General features: G+C 57.3%; 1 protein-coding gene across 1 annotated transcript; it reads left to right on the top strand.

Moving 5' to 3' along the window:
• Nucleotides 1-242: 242 nt before the first annotated feature.
• SFTPB (surfactant protein B) lies at nucleotides 243-11,982 on the top strand. Its single transcript, XM_073325222.2, has 11 exons — nucleotides 243-342; nucleotides 2,459-2,592; nucleotides 3,321-3,392; nucleotides 3,492-3,617; nucleotides 4,456-4,584; nucleotides 7,917-8,006; nucleotides 9,774-9,957; nucleotides 10,600-10,760; nucleotides 11,221-11,301; nucleotides 11,551-11,658; nucleotides 11,947-11,982. Exons 1-11 carry the CDS (start codon nucleotides 243-245, stop codon nucleotides 11,980-11,982), a joined length of 1,221 nt encoding a protein of 406 aa, XP_073181323.2.
• Nucleotides 11,983-15,846: the final 3,864 nt, after the last annotated feature.

Below are 15,846 nucleotides of genomic sequence, written 5' to 3'. Positions count from 1 at the left end.
GAGTCAGACTGCAAACGGCACCTTACAGGGCTCCTACCAAGGGGCAGGCAGAGACGGGGAGCCAGGGCTGGGATAGCAGGAGCTGCAGATCGGGAATGAGGGGCACCAGGGCTGGAGCCCAGCCAAGTACTTTTGCCTCTGAGCCACTCACTTTGCTGAGTTTAATCCAAGCCCCACCCCTGCTCCTCCAGGGTGATCCTGGCCACAGCCCCATTGGCCGGGCTGGGCCCCCCTTGCCCAGCATGGCTATAAATGGGGCGCGGGATGCGGGTGCTCGAATGCTTGAGCTCAGCATGCCCGGGTCCCAGCTCCTTCTGCTCGCCCTGCTCTGCGGAGGCTCAGGTAGGGACAGCCACGGGGACTGGGCTGCCCCCCTCCACCCCTGCACCAGGGTGGGGCATCGGCCCCACGGATCCAGCCAGGAGGGTGCATGGCCCTGGGCTGGGAGGGGAGCGATGGAGACATGAAGGGAGCCCCTGATGGAGGCATCTGCGAGGCGGGGGGACCTCTCACAAGGCAAGGGCTGGGGGCTGAGATGTGAGAGCCGTGGGGAGTGGGGTGTAGGGAACCCAGCCCAGCCCCTGGGGGAGTGATGAGATGGGACCTCATGGACCTTCCTGCCCCAGGCTGGGGGAGATGGGACAGGGACGGTTCTGTCAGCTCTGCCCTCCAGGCCTGGATCTCCTCCCCAGCGCATGGGGCGGAGGCAGGAGGGGTCCTTCCACAGAGTCCTTCACTCCCCACAATGGGCCAGAGCTGCTCCTTGGACCCGGGGCAAACCCCTGCGTCACCGCCGCATGTGCAGGGCCAGGGTGCCCCTGGGACACCGTGGGACTTCAGTGGAAACATAGAGCCTGGAGGGGCAGGTGCAGCCCAGCCATGGGAGAGCTCACAGTGTAAGAGTCCAGGGGACAGGACTCGGACTCCTGGGTTCTCTCCTCAGCCCTCAGAGGGGAGTAGGGTCTAATGATTTGAGCAGGGGGGCTGGGAGACAGGACTCCTGGGTTCTATCCCAGCTGTGCTGCTCACTCTGTGTAACTTCCCTTTCCCGTGCTGTACCTCAGTTTCCCCATCTGTAAAAGGGGCTAATGCTGCTGGCCCACCCTGGGTAAGTGCTTTGCGATCCTGAGATGCAGAAACCTCTAGAAGGGCTGATCTGGCTGTGGGGAGAGAAACCTCTGACTGCCAGACCTGGTCACCTGGTTTTGACAGAGTCTTTCAATGACTTCCCGCAGCCCAGTTGCCATTCTGTGGCTGGCGTCAGCTTTGCGGGTGTGGACCGGCCAGCTCAGCCACATTGGAGCATCCCCTTCGGAAACATGTCCCATCTTTGACGCTGTTGTGGGGGTGGGGAATTCGGCAGAGGCTGGTGGAAGATGCAGAGCCAGAGAACACTGCCAGCTGGGGCAGATCACCACCCCGCATGCCCTGGCTGTTTGGACTGGGTCTCCGCCGGGGCCTTTCGTCAGGAGCTCAGGCAGTTCTGGGGATCCAAGCTCATGCTTCAGGGCACAGGGGTCAGGAAGGGATTCTTGGCGCTGTGCCCAACGACGAGGTGCATTATTGGGGTTTCTCCTCCCCCAATGTATCCAGCATTGGCTGCTGCTGGGCTGGAAGAGCAATTGGGCAGATCCAGTGGTGACGCCCCTGGGCCTGGTGACTGGTGTCCTGGAGGGAGGAGGGGGCTAGGAATGGAGGGGCAGGGGATGGGTTGTGGTCCCGCCCAGCTCCCCCTCCAAACACCCAAAACACAGGGAGGGGGAACAAAGGGCTGACGGCACATCCTGCGTGGGCAGCCCCACACCCCATGTGGGGAGTCCGTGTCTGGGCTACACAGGGGCAGGGGACCCTCCCCAGGGCAACTCAGTGGGGTGGGTCCCTCTTGGCGCCGGTGTGTGAGCAAATGGGGCAGGAGGGGTCTGAGAGTTTCTGATGCCCTGTCCCAGAGCCCAGAGGGTCAGATCGAGCCCCCAGCCGGCAGATGGACAGGTCCCCCGGATCCAGTGTTGTTCTGTACTGGATCTGATAACATGCTCATCACCGCTGGGTTGGGAGGGACGGAGAGAGGGACAGATGGATGGATGGAGAGAAGGAGGGCGGGATGAACAGAGGGACAGATGGAGGGATGGAGAGATGGATGGAGGGAGGGAGGGAGGGAGGGATGGGGAGATGGAGAGAGGGATGAGGGGACGGATGGGATGGAGGGAGGGAGGGAGGGACATACGGAGGGACAGACAAAAGGTTGGAGGAGGGGAGACGGAGGAATGGGGGGATGGATGGAGGGACGGAGGAATGGGGGGACAGATGGAGGGATGGAGGGATGAGGATGGAGGGACGGGGGGACGGAGGGGGCGTTGGAGAGAGGACGGCTGCCCCAGCATGGAGGCTGTCTGTCCCTGGTGCCGACCAGGCCCCAGCTGCGTGTCACTAACCGGGCCTTGGCTTCTCTTGCTCCTAGCCCTGGCCGGGAGGCTGCTGGCCCAGCAGGGCTGTGCCGAGGGCCCGACGTTCTGGTGCCGGAGCCTGGCGACGGCCGTGCAGTGCGGTGCAGTGCAGAGCTGTGCCCGGGCCGGGTGGAACCAGGCTGCTAAGGCAGGTCCCGTCCATGCCCCGCAAGCTGCCACGGTCGGGCTGTGTGAGATGCTGGGGCGGAGGGAGACAGGCCCCCAGCAGCACCCCCAGGCCCTGGGCTCCGGGCACCAGCCAGCGACCCTGCAGCTCCCCTGTGCTGAGCATTGGCTGGTACTCCCCAGGCCCCAGATGGGATGACCGCCCGGGGAGTGGGGGAGCCAGGGCTGCTCTCTGGCCCCGCGAGGGCCAGTCCCTTCCAGTCGGGGGGCAGCGGCTCAGGCAGAGGTGTGTGCCATCAGACCCACAGGTCCCGGGTTCGGGGCCAGCGGGGGGGCCTGGCTAGGGGCAGTCAGCCTGTCCCCGAGCCCCAGAGGGCTTGGCCCCAGCCCCATCCAGGGAGCCCTCGGGAGGCCAGCAGGGAGAGAGCTGGGTGGGGCCAGAACCGCGGGTCCCAGGAAGGGGGGTGGCCACAGCTGGCCCTTGGTTTCGGGGGGCTGCAGCTGAGCGGCACTGGGGTCCCCGCAGGAGCCATGGCTATGGGCTTGGTGGGAGCCATGAGGCAGGGTCCCGGGGGCTGGTGGCTCAGCCATGAGGCAGGGGCGCTGGGGGGGTGCCCTGGGCACGCTGGTCCCAGGCCATGCCCTGCTGACGGGTGTGGGGTGAGCCAGAGGAGCAGCTGGGGCCCTACAGAGGGGCCCTGACCCCAGCCCCCTCAGACTCAGCCCCTGACGTGGTCTCTCCCCCACCAGGAGGACATGTGCGCGGACTGCGGGCAAATTATCACCATCCTGACTCGCATGGCCAAGGATTCAGCCTTCAAGGTACCATGGGGGGCCAGGGCTAGTTTCTGCTAGGCCTGGGGGGTGGGGGCTGGCCACAGCCCAGGCTCTGCCCCACTCACATCCTCCTTCCCCCCACAGGACAGCATCCAGAAGTACCTGACCCATGAGTGCACCCTGCTGCCCCTGAGCATCCTGGTGCCACACTGCCAGAAGGTGGTGGACACATACTTCACCCTCTTCATCACCTGCCTGGAGGGGCAGATCGTAAGTGGGACCCACTTGGCCCCTTCCCCAGGGTGGGGGAGGATCCCTATTGCCACCAGACTTTCAGCACCGAGCCAATCAGATAATGGGGGGGCCCTGCTGCCCTCGCATGATGGCACCATGCCAGGAAATAAAGCCAACCCCAAGGGATAGCAGCCCAAGGGAGCACTAGCCACACAGTTGGGACATGGGCTGGTGGGGAAACTGAGGCACAGAGCGAGGAGGATTTACCCGGGGTCCCAGTGAGTCCAGGTCAGAGGCTAGGACTAGAACCCAGGAGTCCCAGCCCTGTCTGCTCTACCCCACTCGACCCCACTCCCCAGCCAAAGCCAGTCCTGCTGCCTGATCCCTTGCTGGACCCAGCAGGCACCAGAGACTGCCCTGGACTCACTGGCAGATGCTGTGCCAAGGGGATGGTAACCCAACCCACTGAGCCCCAGTCTTGCTCTGCCGGTGGCCGTGGGCACAAGGGCTGGGCAGCGCTGGCTGGTCACCCCACCTCATGATGGGCTGGGGTCACTCTGTCGTGCAGGGTCTCTCCTCCTGCTAGTCCTGCCTGGCAGACAGGAGAGCAGCACTGGGGCAGATCGGATCAGAACCGGGGCGCAGCCGCACTGGGCAGGTCCGGCAGGGGGCGCAGGCAGAGACACCCCACAGCCCCCTGCACCACGGGGATCCGCCCCTCCAGAGGAATTCCCGGCCCCATGGGCCAGGGCAGTGCCAGAACGCAGGGGGCTCCCCATTGCATCACTTGTGGATCCCAAGGCACAAAACCACGTCCCCCTCCACTCCCGCCTCCGCTCCCCCACATGTCACTGACCACTGCTCTGCCCCTCAGAAACCCGCCTCCATCTGCGGCAAGCTGGGCCTGTGTCCCACGGACCCGTCGCAGGACAAGAGCTCGGACAAGTGTGTTCTCCAGCTGCTGCAAGGTCTCCACCTGGACCTTCCAGATGGTCAGACCCAGGTACAGGCACCTCCACCCCGGCTGGGCCCGATCCTGCTGCCATGTGGGGTCCCGCTACCTACTTCAGCAGGGCTGATGTGCTGAATTCTGGGGGCAGCTCCCCCCACACAGAGGGCCAGCGCCAGGCCTAGGTGCCCATACGTCCCCCCCTCACCCTGGGTGTCCCATGACACCACACAGACTGACACCAAGCCCATCCCTGCATCATGGAATCGGGCTCCTGTATCCCAGCTTCACTGACAACCCCCGATGACTGACAAGGAAACCCTCCCGGCGCAGTCTGGCTGCCTGAGTCTGCTTAGAGCCTGAGCCCATCACTCTGAGGGACAGCAGGGAAGCTACCTAGCCTTGAGCTCATAGAGCTGGGTCCTTTAGGTCAACCAGAGGCTTGGGCAATTAGATTCTCAGGTTCAATGCCTGCCCTGGGGCATGTAACAGAGGTCCCGGGGAGCCACACTGAAGTTATTCACTTAGGGTAAACTGCAAAGAATGGGGCAGACAATCCCCAAAGCTGGTGGATATTCCAAAACTTAGATTTACCCAGCCAGCCCAAACCAGCTTCTGTAGCACCTCCCTGGTCACCCAGAAGCCAACACACAGTTCCCTCAAAGCCACCCAGCCTCAGGCCTCCACCCAGACACCCAAGTCAAAGCTGATGAGGGTTACGGGAAATCTTATTCATTATATAAGAAAGTTCTACCAATCCCAAAGGATCAGACACATCACCTCCCAGTTAATGAATATTCCAGATCTTACCCAAATACATGCTACAGTCAGTTCTTATTAACTAAACTAAAATTTATTAAGAGATTGTTGGTTAAAAGATCAATACGCATACAGACATGAGTACAGTTCTGAGATCAGATTCATAGCAGAGATGGTGAGCTTTGTAGTTCCAAAATGTTCTTTCAGAATTAGTCCATAGGTTATAGTCCAATGTCCATATTCAGGGTGATCCAGGCGGGATTGGAGAGCTCAGTCTTATGACTTAAACTGCCCCTGCATGAAGCATCAAGCAGATCTGAGATAAAAAGAATCAGGACCCTAGGGTCTTTATACAGTTCCAGGCCTTCTCTTGACAGCTCGGAGTCCCTAGGCGAACAATAGACAATCATGGAGACTTTGAAGTAGACCTATTTCCTAAGCATCACTGGTAATTAGCTACATGGATTAACATAAGGCAATTTATCCATTAGGCAGTTTGTCACTATAGCTATTGATTCAGAGATCAAAAGGGAATATTAACATTTAGATTAATCTTGCGTGAAATAATGTCATTGTCTATATGTCTCTATAAAGTTTGTGATAGACAGGGACTGTCTGTTTACATGACTAACATTTAACAAGATATGAGTACTCTCATACAATTAGTATCACCTCTAATTCTTTAACAATATAGGTTTGCATTTCAAAGTTCTGGCCTATCTAACATGGAATGGCCCTAATTACCATTCACATACTTTTCGAACATGTCTCTAAAGGTTGAATTTGGGTCATTTATCCTGCAGGATGCTTAACCCTTTCTGGCCATGCATCACACCCTCAACGTGAGATTTGTGTAGACGGAAGTATTTGGAGCTCCTGGGTACACCTTAAGGACCTCCCAATATTGATATGAGCTGTGTTTATATTGAATTCTTTGTAAGACCAATGTGCATCCTTTGGCCCAAGTTGACAATTTAGTCCATACTCTGTCAAACACTCTAATGATTTCAGGGTTGAGCCTATGTGTTAACATAGACATCAATGACAGGTTTCAGAGTAACAGCCGTGTTAGTCTGTATTCGCAAAAAGAAAAGGAGGACTTGTGGCACCTTAGAGACTAACCAATTTATTAGAGCATAAGCTTTCGTGAGCTACAGCTCACTTCACGAAAGCTGATGCTCAAATAAATTGGTTAGTCTCTAAGGTGCCACAAGTCCTCCTTTTCTTTTTATAGACATCAATGTTTTTCAGAGAGCACTGACTTTGACATTTAGCCACGAAGGCGGTGAGTTGTTGTACCTCAGTTTCCCTTTTTGCACAGCAGTCCAAGCTTGTAATGGTTTTTCTGCTGTGGAAAGTTTTAGGATTGTGTATAGGCGTTAGCTGTGAAACCTCAGCATTATTAGGCTTTCTAATACAAAGTGCGTTCTTATTGACTCAAACACCATACTCATAAGGGTTTCGATTACATAGTGTGTTTTCATGTACCACTCTTAACACGTTTGAGGATTTTTCCCATAAGTCATATTTTTGGCATCAGCTGTGAACTAGTTACAAGAGTTAACATTAGCATGAATATTAACATCAAATCTATCTCAAGTGTACAATCACAGTCATTTTTGTCATGCCAAGCCTTTTGTTTAGCTAAATCATTCTTTAGGTCAGCATGTTCAATATCCCTTTTGAACCTTTGTAGATTTTCCTTTACCTCAGGGTTTTTCTTAACATAGACACTTAGTTTAACCACGTCCTCGGGCCTTCGGTATTTTAGAGATGAGTGAGGCAAGTCTGTAAGGGCACTTTGCCTTTCAAGGGTCAGCTTGCCTTCCTTCTTTTCCCTTTGTAGACGGTTGAAATTTGAGCTTTCTGGTATACCTTAGTCTGTGGGCTCGCCAGCTATGCTCTTATTGCCAGCCACTGTGAGCAACTTTGTTCCTCCCTTGTCAGCTAGGTAATTTGCATGGACAATGTGCCTTATAGAGACACAACCATTTTCTATCATTATGTCCGAACTACAGTTCTCCTGCTTTTAAGCTACCAATTTCTGCATCCACAAGGCATCAGATGCATTAGAGCTTACTAAGAAATCACCTGATGTGTCCAAAGTGTCTATGGGTCTATTCACAAGGTTGCTCTGCTGTGTAAAGCCAGGAATCCAGCCCTCCTTTTGACCTGAGACACAAACTGTTCACTTCCAATATCAATTAATGAAGCCTCCTTTAAGCTATCTACACTGGATTTTTCCAAAGCAAAGTCATCTTCATTTCAAAGAATCATAGAACCATAGACTATCAGGGCTGGAAGGGACCTCAGAAGGTCATCTAGTCCAACCCCCTGCTCGAAGCAGGACCAATCCCCAACTAAATCATCCCAGCCAGGGCTTTGTCAAGCCTGACCTTAAAAACCTCTAAGGAAGGAGATTCCACCACCTCCCTAGGTAACGCATTCCAGTGTTTCACCACCCTCCTAGTAAAAAAGTTTTTCCTAATATCCAACCTAAACCTTCCCCATTGCAACTTGAGACCATTACTCCTTGTTCTGTCATCTGCCACCACTGAGAACAGTCTAGATGCCAGCCCCACTCTCTGCCCCGGCTGCTGGAGCTGACCCTGTTCTCTTTTCCCAAGGGAGGCCCCAGCAAGGACCTGCCATTCCCGCTTCCGCTGTGCTGGATGTGCCGCTCCTTCGTCGGCCGGATAGAGTCCACCATCCCCAAGGTGCTGTGCCCACCATTTGCGCCCCCGGGGCATCACGGGAGAGACCCCAAAGCTGGCCACCAGCTCCAGTCCTGCCCAGGATGGCAGCAAATGGGAGGCTGTGAAATGAGCTAGGCAGGTCTCAGTCCGGCCGGCAGTGGTTGGTACAGGTGCTGGCAGCCCAGAGGGAGATGCCCAGGGCTGAGCTCCCAGGGCAGGGCGTGGGGGACACTCGCTCTGCCATGTGGGAAATGCCTGAGGAAACTAAAGTGCATTTTAGCTCTGAAAAAATGACTCGGGGAGCAGCCCTGCTCGCTCCACGGCTCCTCTGGGTCCCCTGCATCCCAACGCAGCCCCGAGAGAGCTGGACCCTCCCCGTGCTGGGCAAGAGATGCCATTGGTCACCTTCAGAGATGGGGCTGCCCCCAGGGCAGAACCGAGAGTGACTGGAATTCGGAGCCTGGCTTGGCTGGCTGAGCCAAGGGGGAGCATGAGGGGCTGGCAACGGGCAATGCCAGTTCGTTAGGGCAGTGGGGGTGTCCGCATGGGGACAATAACCCTAGGCGTCCTTGAACTGGAGAGGAGGGAGCAGGAATCAGGACCTGAGGGAGTTCAGCCTTTGTTTTGCTCCCAAATTGGGACAAAAGATCAAAGTGTTTCTATGGGAAAATCTTCAAACGTGTTTTGTTTGGAGTCGGTTCAACACTGACACCAAACTGTGTCTTTCCAGGGTGCCATGGTGCCTCATGTCCCCTGCCCACGCTCTCCCCTAGGGGCTGGACTCACTAGCCAAACTACATCTCCCATGATGCACTACATGGTTTGGTTAGCCGGCACACCATTGTGCATCATGGGAGATGTAGTCCGAGTAGGGGAGAACTACAACTCCCATGAGGCACCACAGGCAGATGCAGTTTAACATCAAACTGACTCAAAACCAAACCCTTTGGTTGGAGTTTTTCATGAGGAAAATTTCAATTGTTTGCAGAAACGGCATTTTTGGTTGGAAACTAAATTCAGAAGAAAATTCCCAGTCAGCTTGAAGGACACTTTAGGCCCCCAGGCTGTGAGCCTGGAACTGCCAATGCCCTGTGGCAATTCCTGTGCAGCAGAGGTTCCGCTCTGCCCAGAAGAGCAATGCCCAGGGTAAATCTGAGCTATCAGCCCTCGTGCCCTGCTCATGGTTCATCTCAGCTGTTTACATGGTGCCAGGCATCCACGCTCGTGGCCTCTGGCACCACACTGCAGAGAAACACCTGTGCAGCCTAAATTGCCTCCTGCAGTGGCAGCTGCAGCTGGCATCTGTGCCCAGTGGGCACAGGCCAGGGCAGTGGGGCAGACCACCCAGAGGGTGACATGGGTAGTCAAATAATGGCTTTTCTGTCCAAAAAGAAATGGAATTTTCCTGATTTTTTTCTATGAAAAACAACCATTTTCAGTAAAAAAAAATTTTGGGTAAAAATCTCTGGGTTTTGGTCAAAGTTCTTTGGCTTTTAAAAATGGAAACATTTGATCTAACCCTTGAAATTCGATATCAAAATCATTTTAACTTAAAAAAAAATTGGGGAGTTTTTTCATCCACAAAATGAAAAAAATGGCAGGATCTTTTGGGGAAAAACCTGGAATTTTCCAAAATGTCCAGCAAAAAAACAACAGGTCTACCCAGGGCCTTGCTGCAGCCACTCCTGCCACAGAAGCTGGCCTGGGGGGAAGGGGACATCACTAAGGGGGCAAGGGGTGAGAGAGTCGAGGGGGGGCACTGACTCAGGCCGTCTGCCCTTCCCCCAGGGGGCCATCGCCAAGTCCATGTCACAGCTCTGCCATCTCTTGCCGGGCACCATTGGTGGCACGTGCCAGGGCCTGATGGAGAAATACACCACCACTGTGCTGGACCTGATCCTGGACAAAGTGGGCCCACGGCTGATCTGTGGGATGCTCCTCATGTGCGCCACGGGGGAGAATTGCGGCCCGGGTGAGTCCTGGCCCTGGCCCTGCTCTGCTGCTCCTGGGCTTGGGGGTTGGAGCGTCTACACTGCATTTTAACCCTAGGTTAAGGATTTTCAGACCCGTGCTTGAACCTGGGGCTTTGGTATCCACACTGCAGTGCGCAGACCCACCAGCTTAACCCGAGCTCGGACCTGCCAGCCCTGCAGCGTCCCGGGATCTGGCCCTGGGTTAGCACAACTGCAGTGTAGACACAAGGAGGGTTAGGCTTGAGCCCAGGTTCAAGCTATGGGCTTACATTGCAGTGTAGACACGCTAGAGAGCAGGGTGTGCTGGCCCTTGAATGGCAATTCCCCGACCCAGTACTAGGCCATCATGGCTGCAGCCCAGAACTGAGGCATTCTGGGATTTGTAGCCTGAAACGATGCCGGGAGGTGGAGTCTGTGGCACCAAGGCATGCTGGGATGGGGGAAGGTTATAAATAAATTGTATTTTAATGCTGTCCTGGCCAGGCTGCCTTGGTCCTGGGCTGTGATGGCCCACGGGGGCAAGACCAGGGCACTGGGGGAGACGTTCCCTGCGGCTCGTGTGTGTTTCACACCTGCCCCTGGCTGCTGCCATGCTGCCCCAGCCTTTGTGTCTCTCACGTTGCTCCCTGTTGCCCCTGCAGAGCCGCCCCTGGTGCCGCTCCTTGCCCAGAGCACCGAGTGCCAGGCCTGCGTCACTGTCACGGGCCTGGCGAAGTCGACCGTGCAGGTGAACAGCACTGCGGCAGACGTGGAGGCAGCTCTGCTTGGGGCCTGCAGCGGTGCCCACCTGGGCTGGCAGGAGGTGGGTGCCAAGGCTGCTGGCAGTGATGCAGGAGGGATGAGGCCAAGAGGCATTGGGTGCCCTCCCCAACTGGCTCCTAGTTCCCAGCTCCTCCCCAATGTCCTGTTTCCATGGACATGGTGGTCAGTGCCAAGGGACGTGACATGATGAGTGGGGATCCTGGCAAGCAGAGTGGGGCTGGAGGGTCTACACGAGGGGCTCTCTGGGAAGATGGGGTCCGTGCTGTGCTACTGTCTGAGCTCCCTGCCTGGCGGGGTCCCAAAGGCCTCGCCCTTGGGGCCATGAGGTCTGGCCCACGTGGCTCTCCCTGCAGGATCGAGACCCTCACAGGTGAAGCCAGCCGTGCCCCTGAGATCTGCAAGGAGCGCCCGGGGGGCAGGAGAGCGTCAGTGGGGAGGGAGTTGGGGCTCCACAGACAGAAGACCAGGTGGAGATACTAACCCGCCTCCTCCCTCCCCAGTGCAAGAGCTTCATCGAGCAGCACCAGCCCCGGCTGCTGACCTTGCTGCCAAAGGCCTGGGACCCCCAGAGCATGTGCCAGGTAAGAGCCACCTTCTGGTGACGTGTCGTAGCCACAAACACCCCCATCCCCAGCCAGGGCTCCAGGCCCCTTGCCCCAGCCAGATGGCACCAGGACCTGAAAGGAAAATCCTGGGAGACTCTCTGAGCTACTGCGGCCCCCAGCCGGGCTCCCCTCCCCAGCTCCCTCCATCGCCACTCAGAGGCGAGCTGCCCCAGCCCTGCTCCCGAGGCTGACGGGCCTTGTGCTTTCTCTGCCACCTGCACACAGGAATTGGGCGCGTGCAAGGCTGGGACGGGCCCTGCTCCCGGAGCCGAGGGCTGCACGCAGGGACCAGCCTACTGGTGCTCCAGCCTGGAGGCTGCCGAGCAGTGCCAGGTGAGTACCGTGCCAGGGGAGGTGGAGACGGGCAAGGGCCCAGCAGATGCACACTCAGCTTTGCCTCCCCTCAATCCCCTAAGAGGCCCCTTTCCACCCCAGCTCCCCACCCTCCAGGCAGGCAGGGGACACAAGCCCTGCTCCAGGTCCATCGTGAGGCATGGGGGTCTCTTTCCCATCAGCACTGGGGCCCAGATTCCTCCTGCCTGGGCAGGTCACCCCAGCTGGAACATGAGCGGGAGGGGACCCTGTCTGGCTCTAACGTCTCCTCTCCCCGTTCCCTTCCAGGCTGTGCAGCACTGCCAGGCCCATGGCTGGGCATAGCCGGAGACACGCCAGGCTGCTGAGCCAACTCTCCCCTGCCTGCGCCCCCAGCCCAGCCGATCCCCCTCCTCCACCAAGGGCAGCCTCCACTTTCAGTCTCACCCCCTCGAGAGCAATTTCTTCCCCTCTGCCACCCCCCTCTCCGGCCAGCCTTGGCTACCTCCTCAGTGCTGCTGTCCCACGCCCATGCTCTGCCCCAGGGTGCGTGCACCAAGAGTGACGCCTGCGGCTCCAGGGCTGTTGGGTTAGGCCTTGGGCTGGCTCACAACAGCTTGGAGAGATCCCCAAGTGGCCTCCTTGCTGGGGAGACACCTGCCTTCGTAACTAGCCAGCTGGGGCCAGGGCGAGCAGCTGGGCTGAGCTGCGTCGCTGAGATTCCTGTGCAGAGCCGGAGCCAATGTCAGACCTCCAAGGCCCCTGGCTAGAATTGCCAGGCTAGGCCAGCCCCACGGGGCAGCTCCCTCACATGCCTATAAAGGGGGTCCAAGGCAGCGTTTGGCACGTGATACATCTCCCAGGCAGCCGTGGCCTGAATCCCTGCTGAGATCCAGCTACGTGCTGAGACCCCACTTGCGAGCAACTTAGGCAGTCGCTGTGCAGGGCGCTGGCTCCCCAGAGAGCACTCTGGGCCCTGGTCCTGGGAGACCTGCAGCTGGCGCTAGGGCTGGACTGCACCGTAGACAGGGGTGGGAGAGGAGAAGTGGCCAAGCTCTGAATCTTGCCAAGCTTCTGTCCCTCCTGGGCCACCGCCGAGTGCTCCTCAGAAAGGGGGAGCTGCCCCACAGCCTGTCCACTTACAACTCCCACTGCCAGCAACACCAGCCCAACTGTGCCCTTAACATGCCCCCCCACGAGGGGCGCGGCTGCTGCAGGGAGGAGACGCCCCCCACCCCGGGGCTGGGCAGATCCCATCCTGCACTGGGAGCATGACACAGTATTTCATGCACCTGCAGGAAGCATATTCTAACCGCTCTGCTCCTGCACGCCTGGGCCAGCAAGGGGCCCGGGTGCGATGCAGCTGCCGCCTCCTCCTCCCCTCCCTTCACAAAGGGAGCAGCCTCCAAGGGACGTGGCCCCTGCAAAACTTTGGCTCCAAGATTTTGAGGCATTACATCCATTGGCTGAGGCCGGGGGGGGGGGGGAGAGTTAAAACACAGCACACTCTATTCCTTGCCCCAGTGCCACTGAGAGCCCGCTGGCCACGGGGCGCTGGGGCAGAAGGGAGCCGGGGGGGCTGCCTGCTGTACAAGAAAAGAGTCTCACGGCAGCAGAGTCTCAGCAAGAACCACACGCTGGCTTGGCTCCCACATCCGAAGACGCAAACTCCCCCCACTCCGAGCTTCGCTGTAGAGATAAACCCACAGCAGCCTCTACACACCAACCGCCCGTCTGAAACGCCCCCAAGGTTCAGCTGCTTCAGAAACCCACCGCCGAGGGTCAGCCCCCTGCTCCCCTGGCTTGGTGTAGTGGGTGAAGGCTCCAGCTTGCTGTATGGGGAAATATGCCTGACAAATAAAGCTTTGGATTCACACTGGCTGGCCAGGGTGAGATTACAGCCCTTCACGTCCCCTCTTCACTCTCTGTTACCCCCCATTGATGATTGCTGGGGTTTGTTTGTTTTTTAACATCCTTCCCGTGCCAGTGTTGGCAGCCAAGGCCAATCCAGGCCCCTCCATTCCGCTCTGGCATTGGCTGCTGCTTCCAGTGGCTCTGTGGGACCGACCGCCACCAGCCTGCCCTCCTGCGAAGGGTTCAAAAGGTTTCTCTCAGCCGCCCTCTTTCCTCACGTGACTTGGCTCCCACATGACAACTTCCCATGGGAGTCCGAACAGGCCTCCATGGTGCCCTCTGCTCGCGGCAAGCAGTTCCTCCGATCTCCTGGCTGGGGAAGACGCCATCCCCCCGAGGCACTTTTTCTCAAAAGTGTCTGGCCAAGCTTTTAGTAGCTCTACAGCACTTGTGGCTGCTCATCTGCACTGAGCATAAAGCTGAATTTCCATTCGACCCCCACAAACACAGGATGGTGAATACACCTCTTTTAGAGGCTCCCTGCACTGGCTGTAGGTTCATGGGCCCGGCTGTCGGTGACTGTAAACAACAGAGCAGGAAGCAGTTTCATGAAGATTGTACTTGGGAGGGGGTATGTGAAAAAAGGGACAATTTGCCAACCAGGCCCCCGGCTCAGGCTAGTCCTGCTGGTTTTCACTGGTGCTGTTAGAGCTGCTGTAGCTTTATCAGCTGCTGTAACGCCCACGGTCAGAGCAGCAGAGCGTAAAACCTGCCAAGAACCAACCACGACAAAGAGCGGATGCTCCAAGCCGGGGGAGATGGTATTAGGGCAGGGCAGATTTCAGTTACCTGTGCATTTCAAGGGGCAGATGGGGCACTTTTGAAAACCACCAGGCATCTATCTGCAGTTTTAGCTGCTCACACACTGTTAAAAATCCAGCTCTAAGATCCTAAATCCCTTGTGAAAGCAGGATATGGGTTCCTAAATCACCTAGTTTCTGACCCTTTGACACTAAGGTCCTAGGAGCTCCTTGCTGGGGGAAGATGTGCCAGCACAATGCAACATGTGAATTTAAACCAGTGCAGCATGCCGGGTGCTGCTCTTATTTCCATTTCAGAGAGGCTCATTGGGATTTAGCTCCAGGTGACTGGAGGAAGGGAAAGGAGCCGCTGTGATGCTGGAACAAGAGCAGCAACACTCAGGGGTTTGCACCCGTTTAACAGTGACTGAAGAGCCTCTCTAGACACAGACTTGCATCAGCTTAGTTCCAGCTGTGCCAGCCCCTGTGGACAGCCTGTAGCTTAGAGTCAAATCCTGGCTCTTATCGAGTGCTTTTCATCAAAGCACTTTAGAGAGGTCAGTGCCATCAACCCATTTTAAGGATGAGGGAACTGAGGCACAGATAGACAGTGACTTGCCCAAGGTCACTGTGCAGGCCAGCAGCAGAACCGGCACTCGAACCCAGGTCTCAAGTCCCAGCTCAGTGCTCCATCCACTAGGCCACACTGCCTCTCAAAGCAAGTGCCCACAGTGCCGTCTGAAATCAGTGTCAAACCACACCTTCGATTGTTCGGAGCAGGAACAAGGCCTAAGAGGAGGATTATAGCACAACAGGGTGAAACCAAGAGGGTAGGGCAATTGCTGGCTTAAACACAGGAAGGGCAGTTCTCACACTTACTGCCACCAAGCCCTGAATGTGTCCCATCATCCTCTGCCCACCCTTCCCATGCCCTGGGAACCCAGAGCCATACACAGGAAGCAGAGGCTGGGCAGGAAAGCAGGCCATTTACACAGTGGCAGAGGGAAGGCAGCAGGCCTCAGGAGCAGCCTCCTGAGCGGATACGCTCCATACACGCACCACCCGCCGCAGGGCTCCTCCAGGGCCTGCCTCTGCAGAGTCTCCAACATGCAGCAGCAAAAGGGTTACGTGCCTTTGTTTCCATACTGACACAAATAGCCCTGTCACCTCCCTGACTTGCTAAAGCCACAGTGACCAGCTTCCACCTGCTATCTCCCACCATCAGCAGCTGAGACTTTTCCATCAACAGGCTCGTGGGACCGCTTCAAAGAGACCATGGGACCGCTTCAAAGAGACCCCAGCGGTTTGGTTCCACTCTGACCCCCTCAGATGTGGTGGGCGAGCGCTCCTCCCCTTCTGAAGGGCGCCCCCACACCCGACCAGCACCTTCTCCAGGGGAGGCAGGGGCACAACAGGAAGAGGCCGAGAGCAGTTAGGGGAGCTACGCCCAGCCCCCCAAGGGTACTGGGGTGCCTGAGTCCCATCCATTTCAATAGGAGTTTGGTACCCAAATACCTTGGAGGGTCTGGCCCCTGCCGGCTCCCTAGGAAAGTGG

The sequence above is a fragment of the Lepidochelys kempii genome, chromosome 26, assembly GCF_965140285.1.
Source record: "Lepidochelys kempii isolate rLepKem1 chromosome 26, rLepKem1.hap1, whole genome shotgun sequence".
Lineage (NCBI taxonomy): Eukaryota > Metazoa > Chordata > Testudines > Cheloniidae > Lepidochelys > Lepidochelys kempii.
The sequence above is the reverse complement of the archived record's forward strand: the minus strand, read 5'-3'. Positions and strand labels throughout refer to the sequence as shown.